Below are 13,656 nucleotides of genomic sequence, written 5' to 3'. Positions count from 1 at the left end.
AATTTTGGGGGAAATAGTGGGTGTCCATCACAGCATCTTGCTTCAAGATATATTTCGCTAACAGGGCTGATGTCTTTTGAACAATTAAGCAGATAAATATTTGAATGAGTCATAGGGTTTGCTCTCAGTTTTTTAGGAATGCTGCTTTATATGTCTAAGCGAGGACAAGAACACAGATCAGTCAGTGCACTTTGCCTCTGCGTCTATTGATTTTTCATAGACAGCAGAGATGATTTAAGGGGCAGTCACAGTGAGATCAAAGCATAACGTGCAGGAACAGGACAAAAGGGAATTGTATGTGCCACCAAGCAGAAAAACATCCTCAATATGCTTTGTTTCCGCACAGCTTAAAGGACAAATAAAACACTATTAATGTGCCTGGTGTGCATTTCCCCGCCTGCGCATCATGGCGCCCACGGTGGAGCGCGATCACTGAGAAGTTGTGAGTGATGTGAAAGATTAACGATAAAGGTCAGATTTCAGCAGTAACCCCTAAGAATCCGGGAAACAAGAACCGCCAATGCCTCCATTTTGCCTCTTGTATGCAGTTGCCATTTTGCACCCTGCAGAACAGGCGAAATATGTGGAATCCTATACTGACAGCATCGATAACATTTCTGGTATCAAACATGTAGAAGTCACTGATTTTATTATTAATTTATATTCAAAGATTATCTGAGCTGATTGTTACAAGAAACACAAACCTCTACAGTCAGCATCAATACTAAGCCTAAAGTTTGATTATTAACTCCCTGATGCCAGATGTGGATGTATGGATTTTTATGCTGCCTACACCTTCCTCTTTATACACAATTTACATGTACAAGTCAGGAATAAATTACTACCTTCTACTTATAATGTATTACTGAAGTCCAGGTCTATCTGCTGGCCTTCTCTCTAAGCGAAGCCTGGCATGTGCGGAGTGTCCAGCCAAGCAGCACACCGGCTCGGTCTCTCAGGTCTAAACGGCAGCGGATGGTGGCTGAATGGTGAACTGGTGGGAGTCTGGCTGGGTGCCTGGAGTAGATATGGGAGACCCCAGCCTCTTGCCAGAACATGCTGAGACACAGACCTGCCATTATAACCCAACCAGAGGGAACAGAGTCTGGGCATCGGGATACTAACATCTCACTGAGTAAACGTGGCCTGAGTCAACACACTGGATGTCTACTGTTCATTCTAAGTGATCATTAAAACTTCAGAGTACATGCTGTCATATTAATTTCTCTGTAAGTGTGACAGTGAGGCAGGACCCTCAAACTGAAGCAACTAAAAGGAAGCCAGCCAGTTTAATTGTATTATTTACACCTGTTTTTCCTTCTGCGACATGTCAAAATGACTTTTATGAAAAAGGCCTGTTGGGGGTTTTGAATGAATCATCATTGCTTTGTAGATCGAGAAACTGACTGGCATATTTTAAAAAGTTTGTGGAGGAGTATAAAAACATATTCATGGCTGTCCTTCTTTATGCTATTTTTGTGACTCCAGCTGTATTCGAACATTAGAAGAATATATTTATGCTCTACTGGGAGTCAGATGAGAAGATTTACATCAATTTGATCTAACTTTATCTTTATCTTATTTATCTTTAGAGAGGAGGTAAGTCCAGGATGTAGTTTTTCTAGCTAGACTGGGAATAGCTTAGTCTACTAGCTAGCTCTGTGCTTTTCAACAACTTAAAAACCATCATATTCACACATTGCATCTTATATTTAAATGTATGGGAATTGAAAACCGAGACGCTGTTTTGCTTAACCCGCAGCTCGTTAGTTACTGGGCCAAACAGCTGAGCCCAATGTCTGTCAGAAGTGCTGTCCGCTGTTATTGTGCTAGCTTTGCACATTTTTGTAATGTTGAACAAAATTAGGTGCTTCTTAGCAGTATTAGTATGCGATTTGCTTGGTAATATAAGTAAATAGGACTGTTTTTGAGTAGTTGAAAGTTTTTTTTTGTCTTTTGATAAGATAACTTTAACGGTTTCCCGCCTACATTGTGCTAAGCTAGGCTAAAAAGACCTGACGTCTCCACTTATTTTAATTAATAGTAACCTTTATCATTGAGGTAAGAAAGCAAAGCCTCTTTCCGTTGTGCTTTCTATATACCTTACCTGTTTAAATCTTCACACCCAATAGCTTCTTTTGGGCTTATTGCTTTTTCTGACATGCAATGACGCAAACTCTGTTTTAGCCCATTATCCATCCCATTGGTTAGGACGACTCCTGAAGACCTTAAGCCCCTCAGGGAAGTTGGAATATGGCTTTACATATCCACTATAGCATAGATATGGTGTATTATGCAATATGATCTGGGCTGGCCCATTAAACACCACAAGCGTGAAATCTAGGACAGAACGCCCAGCCTCCCAAGACGTCTCTGCAGCTTTGAAACGCCGGGGTGACACTGAGCTGGGCTCCAACTGTGTCAGGCCCAGTCACTTACACACAGCCATGCAAACAGTAGTGAGTGGAGATTTACACAAAGGCACATGTAGTAGACACTGGCATGGACACACATTTTTTTTTTACTCTTTATGTAAAGATCTTTGCCATGAATGTAATCCCAATTCTGACTTTAAGCCCCAATCCAATCAAGGAATTTTGATCCATGCTGTTAATGTTGCTTCGGTATAAATCGGAAACACAGACAATGCAAGACCCTTATTTTGTGATTTGTATTAGAAAGTCCTTAAAAAAAAAAAAAAAATCTAAATTTGGTATCTTTATTCACCTTGCAATTGACTGGATATCTGTCCTTCTTCATTTGTGTCATTTGCTTCAGGTATGACATATACACCAAGTACATTGATTGAATCTGTCATGTGCTGCCATTTGTTGCTGAATATAACAAAACTGTCTGCCTATGTACACATCAAATTTGACTTGATTTGTTTTTTTAGATTGAGGCTAACATACTGAACCTGTTTTTTTCCAAAGGGTCAACAGAAAAATAGAAAGGAGGAAACGATCCAAAAAAATTAGCATAAGCTTATCGTTTCAAGTTCATGCTTCATGTTTCTAATGTAAGCATTTTTTTCAGGATTTATCTAAGAAAATAACAGGTAATCTTATTGATATAGGAAAATGAACAGTTTAGAAATTGAGTTGATACAGCGCAAGTAAAGGAAAAATGGGTTTTTAAAGAAATATTTCAGACTGTACCTTGCAGACTGTGATTTGTACCATTTTTGCCAGTATTTCTGGGGGACACACCTCTACATTTTGTAATCCAAAGGCACCACGTCTGACTGGTTACACCACACTTCGTCTAACAGAGAGACTCCATCTAATCTCTTATCTCCCTCCTCCCTCGTAGAGCCAAGATGATGTGCGAGGTGATGCCCACCATCAGCGAGGACACAGCGCTGAGCCAGCGCGGCTCTCAGAGCAGCTCCTCGGACCCGGACTCCCACTTTGAGCAGCTGATGGTCAACATGCTGGACGAGAGGGACCGACTGCTGGACACGCTGAGGGAGACCCAGGAAAGCCTCGGACTGTCCCAGCAGCACCTGCAGGACGTCATCTATGACCGTGACTCACTGCAGCGCCAGCTCAGCTCTGCCCTGCCACAGGTAAGCCACAGAAATGTCACATTTTGATTTTTAAATTTTTAAATTGGTTTTGGCATTGATCAGTTTTTACTGCCTAAAGAACCTTTTCCTTAAAAGTTTGGCTAAAGTTGATATGAGAAAATGTGTATTTTACCCATATCACATCTGAACTCTTTGCTTTAGTGTATTGTTGCATACGGATTGGATTTGCATTGTTTTAAGTTGCATTTATTCCTATTTGAATGTTTTAAAAAATTAGCATATGAGCAGTAAGTACTGTGCTCTTCCTTAGCACTATTCCTCATTGAAATTTTGCGTAATTAACTTTTAATTTACCTTACAGTACATCTCTTGATTAGGCTAAAATGAACATGGCGCAAACACTTTGTTTTCCAGTAAGAACATTTTTCAACTCAGTGATTCTCACAAACTCAAGTCCAAATGAAGACATGTAATATATTTTGTTGTGAAGGGGAGTTTTAAAAATGTGACTTAATTTTATTCCTTCTTTAAACATTTTCAGAAGTGGGGTCTAATTACCATTTGCATGTGGAAGTTTCTGTGTACAGTGTCTGGATAAAGCATACTCTCGCTTTTGTTATATGCAATACCTGTGTGTTTGACCACTTAAAATGTCTTTGACCATCCTTAAAATGCCAAGCATAATTAGACGTTTAGTGTGTATTCAGCCATGTTGCTTGTATGACACAAGGTTGTTATTGCTTGCCGTGAAACACAATAGTTCAAATTTTGGACTGGTTTGTTCATTCTTTCAGCAAAATGTTGGAAAAAGAAAAGTGTTACGTAATAATTCCTACAGTAAGCGGAGATTATCACTTTCTGAAAGTGTGTCAGTAATTCTAGTCACACGCTCTCCCCACTTGCTTTCCAGAAGACTCTGGAGGTTTGCTGGTGGAGAGAGAGGACTTTGTTCGCAGGCGGTGCCCGCCGATAGCACAGTAATCCGCATGGTTTCAGAGACACAGGCGCTGCACACACTGTGTCTGTATTAGCTTTGGTGTGATCTCACATTAAGGCTTAAAGGGGTTTGAAGTGTTAAATGATACTTCCTATTTTGAATTAATCCAGACAGAAAACCATTTCAATATCTGCTTTTTTTTTTTCTGGCCCCGTGGCCTTTAGAATAATTTGAATTAACCCACTTACACCTCCTCATTTTGACGTCTGTGTGTTGAGATGTTAAAAATATGCCTTTACAAGAGTCTTCCTTCCTCTCATATTCTGCTCAGACTGTAGGTTTGAACCCTGGGTTATTTGGTCTCCGGCTCACATTTTAGCCACAGGGCTTTTATCCTCCTTAGAAGTTACACAGCAGACAAAAAAGAGAAAAACTTAAGCACTACAGAATGCTGCTTATAGATTTCTGTTCTCGGTACCCAGAAATGCCACACACCGAATAAAACTGTACAAAAAAAAGACATCATTTCTACCTGTCTTGTCTCATATTTGAAACCCTAACCATTTCCACATATCCCCCAGTATTGCAAGAATAACAAATCCAAGTCTATCTTCCTCTCCTGTCTAAACATTCCCACCACTTAATTTCCAGAGGAAGCATCCAGGGCTGCCAAAGTGAAATAACATTTCCATTATCAGACAATTTCACTGATGTCCACCGACAGTAAAGCTCTGTGGTGATGTATTGGTTGTCATTGCGTAATGACAGAGCTGACACACTGCTCCAGTGCTCTTCCTGGCAAACAGATGTCACTCTGGTGATCAGGATCCTCGACATCCTGGCATAAACGATTCCCTTGATTAATCGCCTTATTGGTCTGTATGATATCAACATTACTCTAATGGTTTCTGAAAAGGTTTTGTTACACCTTGGTAATTACACAGAGCCATTTAGCTAGAGAGAGAGGTGGCCCTGTTGTGCCTTAATGTGCGGCAGATAAGAGTCATGCTCTTATGAAACTTGCCCGTTTTTGGACAATAAGAATGAGCTTTTTTCACAGTCAGCCATCACCTTTGTGCTGGTGTGCCCTGAATATATTTTTCTTGATTAGGCTGTAATGACTTCACTGCATCTGACACTTCCTTTTTATAAGACTTCTTAATACAGATGTAATTTTGCAGCAGTGTTAGAGGACCAGCAGTGTGGAACAATGCTCAGATAATCATGTAGTGGGATCCTTAAAGAGGGCAATAGATAGCTTCCAGGTCTTTCTCCACTCTGTGTGTGTGATTGCAGAGGAGGTGGTGAATGAGAAGAGAAACAGCAGAGCTTCTTTTTTAAAGACAGAAGTGGCCTCATTTAGGCGATAGGCAGGCTGTGAATGTGTCTTTACTGATATCACTCCTCTGTTCCTGAAGCCCGGAGCGCTGGCAGGATTAGGCGTTGGCCCACCACAAACTTCCCTCCTTATTTTTCTTCCTTCTCTCTCTTTCTCTCTCTGATTCTGCTGTCACTGCCTTTTCTGTTGTGTTGCGCTTTGTGCGCCTTGTGTCTGCCTCTTCCCCTCTGTTTTTCCCCTCTCTCCATCAGAGGTCACAGCTACGCTACTCGTCATGACACTTTCGGCTGATCGGAGTGACACTCGCCGTCCCCGCTCGACGCTTCCGGGCAACACCGCATACCCCTTCTTACATGCATAACAACCCAACAGTGCCCCCCGTCCCTTCCCTGATTTGCCTGTCTTCATCTTCACCCGCTGTCCCTTGTCTTCCTTTTCTACATCTCATCAGGCCATTTTGTTACAGAACAGAAGAATGGCAGAGGCAACCAGTAGCTGTATATGTGTCATACGCCCATCACTGCATGACATGTCTTTAAAGGAATAGTCCACCAACATCTATCTTTTGAGTATCAAATATTCACTTCAAGTAGGCCTAGGCTTTACTGTTCCTACTTTTCTTCTTTCTCTCTCACCCCAACCAGTCAAGGCAGATGGCCGCCCACCTAGAGCCCAGTTCAGCTTGAGTTTTCTTCCCGTTAAAGAGGAGTTTTTTCTTTACTGCTGTTGCCAAGTGCTTGCTCATGTCGGAATGTTTGGTCTCTTTAAATTGAATTAAAGAGTACGGTCTATATGTGAAAAGTGCCTTGAGATAACTCTTGTTGTGATTTGGTGCTATATAAATAAAATTGAATTAAAAAAATGGAATTGTTATTAACATGAAAGTGCAGGTTTATGGCCATTGGTGCTTGGCTTGCTTTTGGAGTCTCCTCAATCTCCTTGCATCTTAGACATCAGCATCGTGATAAAATAAAGGGTGGCTCTTAAAGTGGGACTACAGCACCAAGCATGTATGAATCCATATTATGTAATTCAGAATAAAAAGGTGAGTAAATATGACCACCAGTCTGATTGTCTGCAGTCAAACATCCAGCAATATATATAACAAATGAAAAAAAATGAGGATCCATAAATGTAGACAGGTGGGTAAACTTTGCTCAGCATATAAAGCAATGGATTCATCCTCAACTACATCTCTGCTGCTGATGCATTTCATTGCACAGGGTAAGCAATGTGCTCTTGCCTTTAACTATAAGCCTATCTGGGAAATGAGGGGCTTCACTGTCATCCGGAAGCCTGGTGTTTTTCCGTGTCTTGCATTATTTGGCGTATTTCCTCTGCTACAGTCAATCTGGAGGCGCTGTAAAAGCAGAGAGATTCCGCACTAGTACTCGGTGCATTTCAGAGAAAGAGACGGGGGAAGACATGTAGAGCGTGTAGACAACCCAAAGCGTGCAGCATCACACACATGTGACCCTCCTCCCCCTCCTGCAACGCTCCCTGTATCGTGACACAGGCAGGCAAGCTGGCAGACAGGCAGCGTTCTCCGGAGCACTCAGCTGTGCGTTACTGTACTCACAGGGCCCTGAGGGGCTGCGGGAGCCTTCTCCCCATGCTGTTTGTTTACTGTTGCCAAACATGGTCTCATGAAGGCTGCTCCTGATGTTCTCTGCAGCATCTTCCGCTCATTGGCAACATGCTGTGGTATTTCATTAATATTATGAGATTTAGTTATACAGATGTTTGGTGGAGATGCTCTGGAGAGAGAAATGATTTTACTTGTTGAATTTAACATAAGTGGGTGAAACGCAAGAGTCACTTTACCTGGCAAATAGTATCAGCATGAAAACTATCCACTATGAGTTCACTGTGATTTAAAACCCCCCCTCCACTATTATCATGACATTTTTAATCATGGGTGGTCAGTGGGCATTCTTGAGCAAGTAGGGCTCTCCAGAAGCCCACCTGAACTTAACATGTCGGAGAAGGAAATAAATTGCATAAATTAATTATTGTTGAGGCTCCAGCAAGATGGAAATGTGAAGTAGGGTACCATTTTTGACTTCCAATTACACAGGAAAATGACCATGAGACATCTGACATGCCTAGCTTTTGAATAAAGCAGAAAAGTCACAGCTCTCTATATGATTGACTGAAATGAGATTTAAAGTTACTACAAGTTATATTCATTTTGTGTTGATTTTGGCGGCCCCTGTGGACAGAAGTGGTATTGTTTCTCAGAATAAAGTGCATTTCCTGGTGTCTTAGAACTCTTGATCTGATTGTGGCTGTGTAAGATTAATAATTATAATATGACAATGGTGAAGCAAAGTAAACGTTGTTTTATTACCGTTAATATACCAAGGTTACATGTAAGGCTGCATGGTTTCATATCCAGTCAAAAGTTCCTTGTAGTAACTAGTATTGAATGGAATAGTATTGAATCATAATTTAATGTGTCAGTCACTGTGGATGTGTAAATCTCACCTATTGGACATTCAGGCCCCACAGCACGGTCTCAGATCCCCCAGACGTTGATGTGAATGTTCTCTCCGCCCAGCCGGACTGTAATGAGATACCAGCCAATTGATCACTCACACACACCGATGTTGTAATGAAAGCTAAGACTGCACTAGATTACCGTACGGAGCGGCCATTGATCTGAGGTTTGCTCATTCATGACCGTCATACTGGCTTCAGCAATTAAAACCGTGTCTGTCCAACATCCTTTATATGAGAGGGGGATTGAGCTCGGGAACTAGCTTTGTTTCACACATTCATAACGGTTTTATTTTAAAGATTAGTTATTAGAGTTGTAGTGATTTTTTCCAAATGTAACCTCTATTAGCACCCTGCTTTAAGAATGACCCACCCGCCCTTACTCCACTGTTTATTAATCATACATGACATGGCCATTTGTCAAGGAGTCTGGCAAAAAGGCATGCGGCCATGTCCTCCCATCCCTCTTAAAGCTTCAGCCAATATCACCAAATGAATGTTTGTAGTCATGGAATGTACCACTCTGTGGACCTTCGTGGGGGTGAATGATGAACGAGGAGAGAGGGTGGCATGGCAGTGAGAGACAGGGAGGAGGAAATGGGAGATGGTGAAGCTCCATGACAAGGGCAGAGTGTGGAAACGAAGATGACTAAGCTAGTCGAGGAGAGGGGATGAGAGGTGAATCCTTCTCGTCTTTGCTCTCTGCTTTTTTTTCTTTTTCTTCTCTTCACTGTCTTTCACCCTCCACCCCCTCCCTGTCTCTCTGTTGCTTGTACTGAAGGCCTTCTGGGCTCCAGCAGTCATCCAGTCAGCTGGTCTCCTCCGCCAGAGCAGCACATGATTTTCTATGATTACTGTTATTGTTTGTGCCCCAGTTCACGCCGCCTGCAGGCTAGATGTGCGGTTGATGTGCGGCAGGCGGAGAGGAGGAAAATGCAAAGACTTGTATAGAGTTATGCTACCAGTGATGATGCCTCTTTACAGCCTTCTCAATGTCAGAGTATATCATGTATAGCATATGCTTGTAGACTAGTCGAGAATTCACTAATTTAAGTCCAAAACTGTCTTTGACTGGTATATTCTTACTCACACCATGATAGACAGTGGAAGCCTATTATCCAATTTTCCTGTCTTGCAAGCGTTGATTTGCAAACCAAATCCTTTCTCGTTTTTCTGCTCAATTTACCACCAAAGCCTTGTTTTTCCTCTCTTCCCTTAATTCTTCTCTCCCTTTAATCTTCTCCAGATTGACAGAATAAGGGATGGGCCCTTGGCAGACACTGTATGCATCGAGTATCTGTAATGGCTCTGACAGAGATGCTTGATCAATACCCTTGAAAGGTTAGGGTCTGATTAGGGAGACAGATCTTGCCCTCCTCCGGATGAATCATCACTGCTAGTGCCAACGCCAAGCACTGGATGCTGGTTGACCGTTGTCTGACAGTGGGTAGGCAGGAGAAACAGAGGAAGGGATGAGGTAGGGGTTCTGATCAGACACACCAAGGTGACAAGACAGTGCAGAAAGATCTCCTGCAGATGTAATTATCTCTCTAATGAACAGCACAGTAGGACGCCAGAGTGCTGTAAAGTCAGGAAGTTGCAGGAACAAGGAGACAGCAGCTGCTTGCATGCAACGTTTAGGATTATTGCCTCATCCAGTCAGTGTATTTAAAGATCACACTAAGAATTTAAATTGTGGCAGTTGAGTTTAGGCAGATGTAAAACCAAACATAAACATTCTGTGTTGCTACACACCTTCAACTTCTTTATGCGCTCAGAAAGATTCATTGAAAGTTCACTCTGCTCCCAGAATAACCGCAGACAAGCTGCTTTTAGATTTTTTTCAGCTTTGGTTTACTGAAGTTCATCAGGTGACTTTTTTTTTTGTCTGGAAGAAACCTGTGTAGTAACCTCTTGAGGCTCTGAAGAAATTATGAACTTAAACAAATATGACACTACAAAACAGGTTCGAATGGATTAAAAAAAAAATGTTCCCACGTTTTTTTGTACGTCACCTAAGAGTTCAGTTTTAGTTCAAACTGAGATGCTGAGTGTATTGTGGTAACTGATGACACGTTCTTTTGTCACTAAAAAAAATTATATCAACAAAGATGATTAGTCACATAAAAGAGTCAAACAAAACCAGCCACCAGTGAAAACATAGCTAGCAAGTGGACAGTATGTGATGCATTAATGAGTAATGTGCAGGTCAACAGATCCTCCAAATTAAATGACAAAATAGCCTGAGACAAGATATTTCTTACTCTGGATATATTTTTAAGTTGGAAAAAAAAAGTTTATATGATGTTAAGAGGTCAGAATTAGAAATAATATACAGATTTCTGACATGTATGGTACTTTCTCTAGTCGGATACCATTTATTTAGTGATGGCCTGTGATAGTTTCAGCATCAGGGTCTGCACCAAGTCTATTTTTGGGACATCAAATATATATTGCTATTCTATCACGCACCTTTCCTGTGGTGATATAACTTAGTGTCCCTTTTCCACCTCTAAGTAAGCAGCAAGACACTTTGCAGAATCTCCAGGTGTTTTTTGTTTTTTTTCTTCTTTCAAACCCCCCCAAAACATTTAGCGATGAATTATTTGTGTCTCGGAAATGACAATGCGTGGGCAGACTCCCTACGAACACTTTGATGCCATCTCTGCTTGTGAAAGCATTCATTTGTGTGGCTTGGATAGAAGGGGAGAAGAAGGGGGAGGAGGAGGAGGAGGAAGGGGAGGAAGGGGGGGTGTTGTATTAGAGTTTGCATCACGGTGGGAAGAACTTGGGCATGACTCAGACCCTCAGGCAAGAAATACAGAAAAATTCTCATATCTTACTCCTCATGCACACACACACACACACACACACACACACACACACACACACACACACACACACACACACACACACACACACACACACACACACACATGCATGCATAGTCCAATCCTTGGGAACACACTCTCAAATACACACTTACACACACATATTCATGCTGCTTGCTGGCTTTAACCGAATAGAGAACTGGTCCCTCGAGAACCACTTAAGTGAGCAGAGTGAAATGAGGTTATGACCAATAGTTAGTGCTTCTCGCAGTGCCGACCTGGAAATGTAATCTTCCCTCCATAAGCCAATATATCTGTTTATTTTGGCTCCACCATGGATGGATATCTCTGTTTTTTACCAGTTGCTCTTCACTGAAACACTTGAATCAGCTGTTTTTTTTCTTTAACATCAGGCTAAGATGTGATTATTTAACCAAAACTCTAATACTGAGCAGCAAATATAGGCAGATTAATGTTTCTGGAAAGGTTTGGCAGCTGCACTTGACTCCTCAGAACAGATCCCTGGTACGAACTGGTGTTTTTAACCATGCAGCTGGTCCCCATTAATGGATACCTTTTAGCTTTTGAATGCTTCCCTTGAAAGACAGAAATAGAGCATGATGTCACTGGCTCTCAGCGCCAGCTGAGAATCTTGTTCAAGGACTCTTAAGAGAGCCGATCCCATGATGTCCTCCTTACTTTGCTGCATCACAGCTCCTAAACTACTGTATAATGTGCTGTGATGAACTGTGCAGCAGCTCTCTAGAGGATCCTTTTGCGTCACAAATCCACAAACATTGTGATTACAATCATTACACTCACTTCTGCTAAATGCCTCATCTGTGCTCAACATGTAATCCCTGCTCTTCAAAGCAGCATATGTACATCTCATGTTGGGGTATAATTTTGCTGGTTATTGTCAGTTTATGACCGCTTTTTGAAATAATGCTATTTTTAACACACACCACTGATAGCTTCAATAAAAGTCCATCAAAATTTAATCAGGCATTGTAACCCAGAGAGGTGAAATGAGAACTGAATTAGAAGTCATTTTTGAAGTTTTGTGGGTAAAATTGTTTTGCTTCAAAGTTCATGCATGTTCAGTTGTTCGTGATCAACTATTTGATGGTTTACAGAATTAGCTTTGTTCTAAAAAATTTGAGATTCACACTTTTTTACCCTTTGATGGGTTCAGATTAACTGTATCATGTTATTTGTTGGGGAAAATATGGTGGAATGTTTTCTGTTTCTTGTACATTTTGTAATTAATTTCACATGATTCACATGATTAATTGATATGCTATCAAGAAACCAGAAACCAAGCTCATATGCTACCCCAATGGAGGTAATACAACCTATAATAATAATTGGGGAATAAACATAGTAATTTGGAGAGCTGAGTGGTGCGACTTGTGCTATTTTGATTTCTAATTCTGCTGACGTTAACTAGGAACTGTAGTCGACATGTCACAAGCCGTTGAGTGGGTCTCTGAGAGCAGATGTCCCCCTCTGCTCCCAGCTACCTCCAAGGCCACATTTGTATTCACTTAGATGAGCTTCAACTCCAGTCAAGCTTTTTATAGCATCAACAAATGACCTATATATGATTTTCTTCCATCACCAAAAGCGTTATGTGACAAGGACACATTAAAAACCTCGGTTTTGAAGGTGAAATATAATGACTTGCTCACACTCTCTGAGGAGCTGATCCGCTGTGTCTCCCTATAACTGCATCTGTCCGCGCAGTACTGCAACTTCCTCCTCTCTGTGGCAGATATGGCAGCTTCTCATCGCTCCCCTGCAGAGAGCCGACATCCAGCCCACCGATGTGACTCAGGTGTCCTGCTGGACCATATGCCTCCCCCTGCCAACAGCGTGCATCACAGCATTGCACTTTTATAATGTCACTCTTAATCACGTGTCCAGTGTTAGGTAATATAGTATGATGGCCAAGTACATATCTAGGCAGTGCTGCAGGGGGGTTGGGTTTACACCTGACATAGTTATGTAGCCAATGAGCCAGAGTTGCTTGATATAATGAAATCATAGCTTGGTATGTCACAGTTATAAACCACTTTTACATAATATAATGCATTCAAGCTTGGCTTTTGCACTGTTGTGTGTAATGTATAATTATAGGATATTGAACACCTGACTGCCTGGTTTCATGACATGACTAAAATTAAGGCTTCTAAGGCTGCAAAATAATCAATTGCAGAAAAAAATATAGTTGCCATTTTTTCCCCCTCATTGTCTACTTGTAGATAATGGCACAAATGTAGATAGTGTGAAATCTTCAGATATATTTATGACAGCAAAAAAAAAAGAATCTTTCCGCCATGTGAAACACTGCTGTGAATGTCTTTTAGATAACCTGAAATTGCATTGTGGTGTCAGCTTTGTCAAATCAAATAGTAACGGCATCATTCTAGACACACAATTTTGCGCTAATATTCATGTGTTGAATAAATCATAGAAGCAGCAGAGATATCACTTTCTCAACTGACAGCAGCCTGAATAG

At 41.3% G+C, this 13,656-nt stretch overlaps 1 protein-coding gene across 2 annotated transcripts in view; it reads left to right on the top strand.

Moving 5' to 3' along the window:
* The first annotated feature begins 3,319 nt into the window (after positions 1 to 3,319).
* Positions 3,320 to 13,656, top strand: part of ppfia2 (PTPRF interacting protein alpha 2) — a 140,510-nt gene continuing 130,173 nt past the window's right edge. The window contains exons 1-2 of one of the 2 annotated variants that reach the window (XM_062443393.1): positions 3,320 to 3,568; positions 13,275 to 13,297. In XM_062443393.1, the coding sequence (XP_062299377.1) occupies positions 3,320 to 3,568; positions 13,275 to 13,297 (272 nt within the window). The remainder of the gene's footprint in view (positions 3,569 to 13,274; positions 13,298 to 13,656) is intronic. The other variant, XM_062443392.1, reaches the window with a different exon arrangement.

Source organism: Scomber scombrus, chromosome 22 (genome assembly GCF_963691925.1).
Source record: "Scomber scombrus chromosome 22, fScoSco1.1, whole genome shotgun sequence".
Taxonomy (NCBI): domain Eukaryota; kingdom Metazoa; phylum Chordata; class Actinopteri; order Scombriformes; family Scombridae; genus Scomber; species Scomber scombrus.
This window is presented reverse-complemented; position numbering and strand designations above follow the sequence as displayed.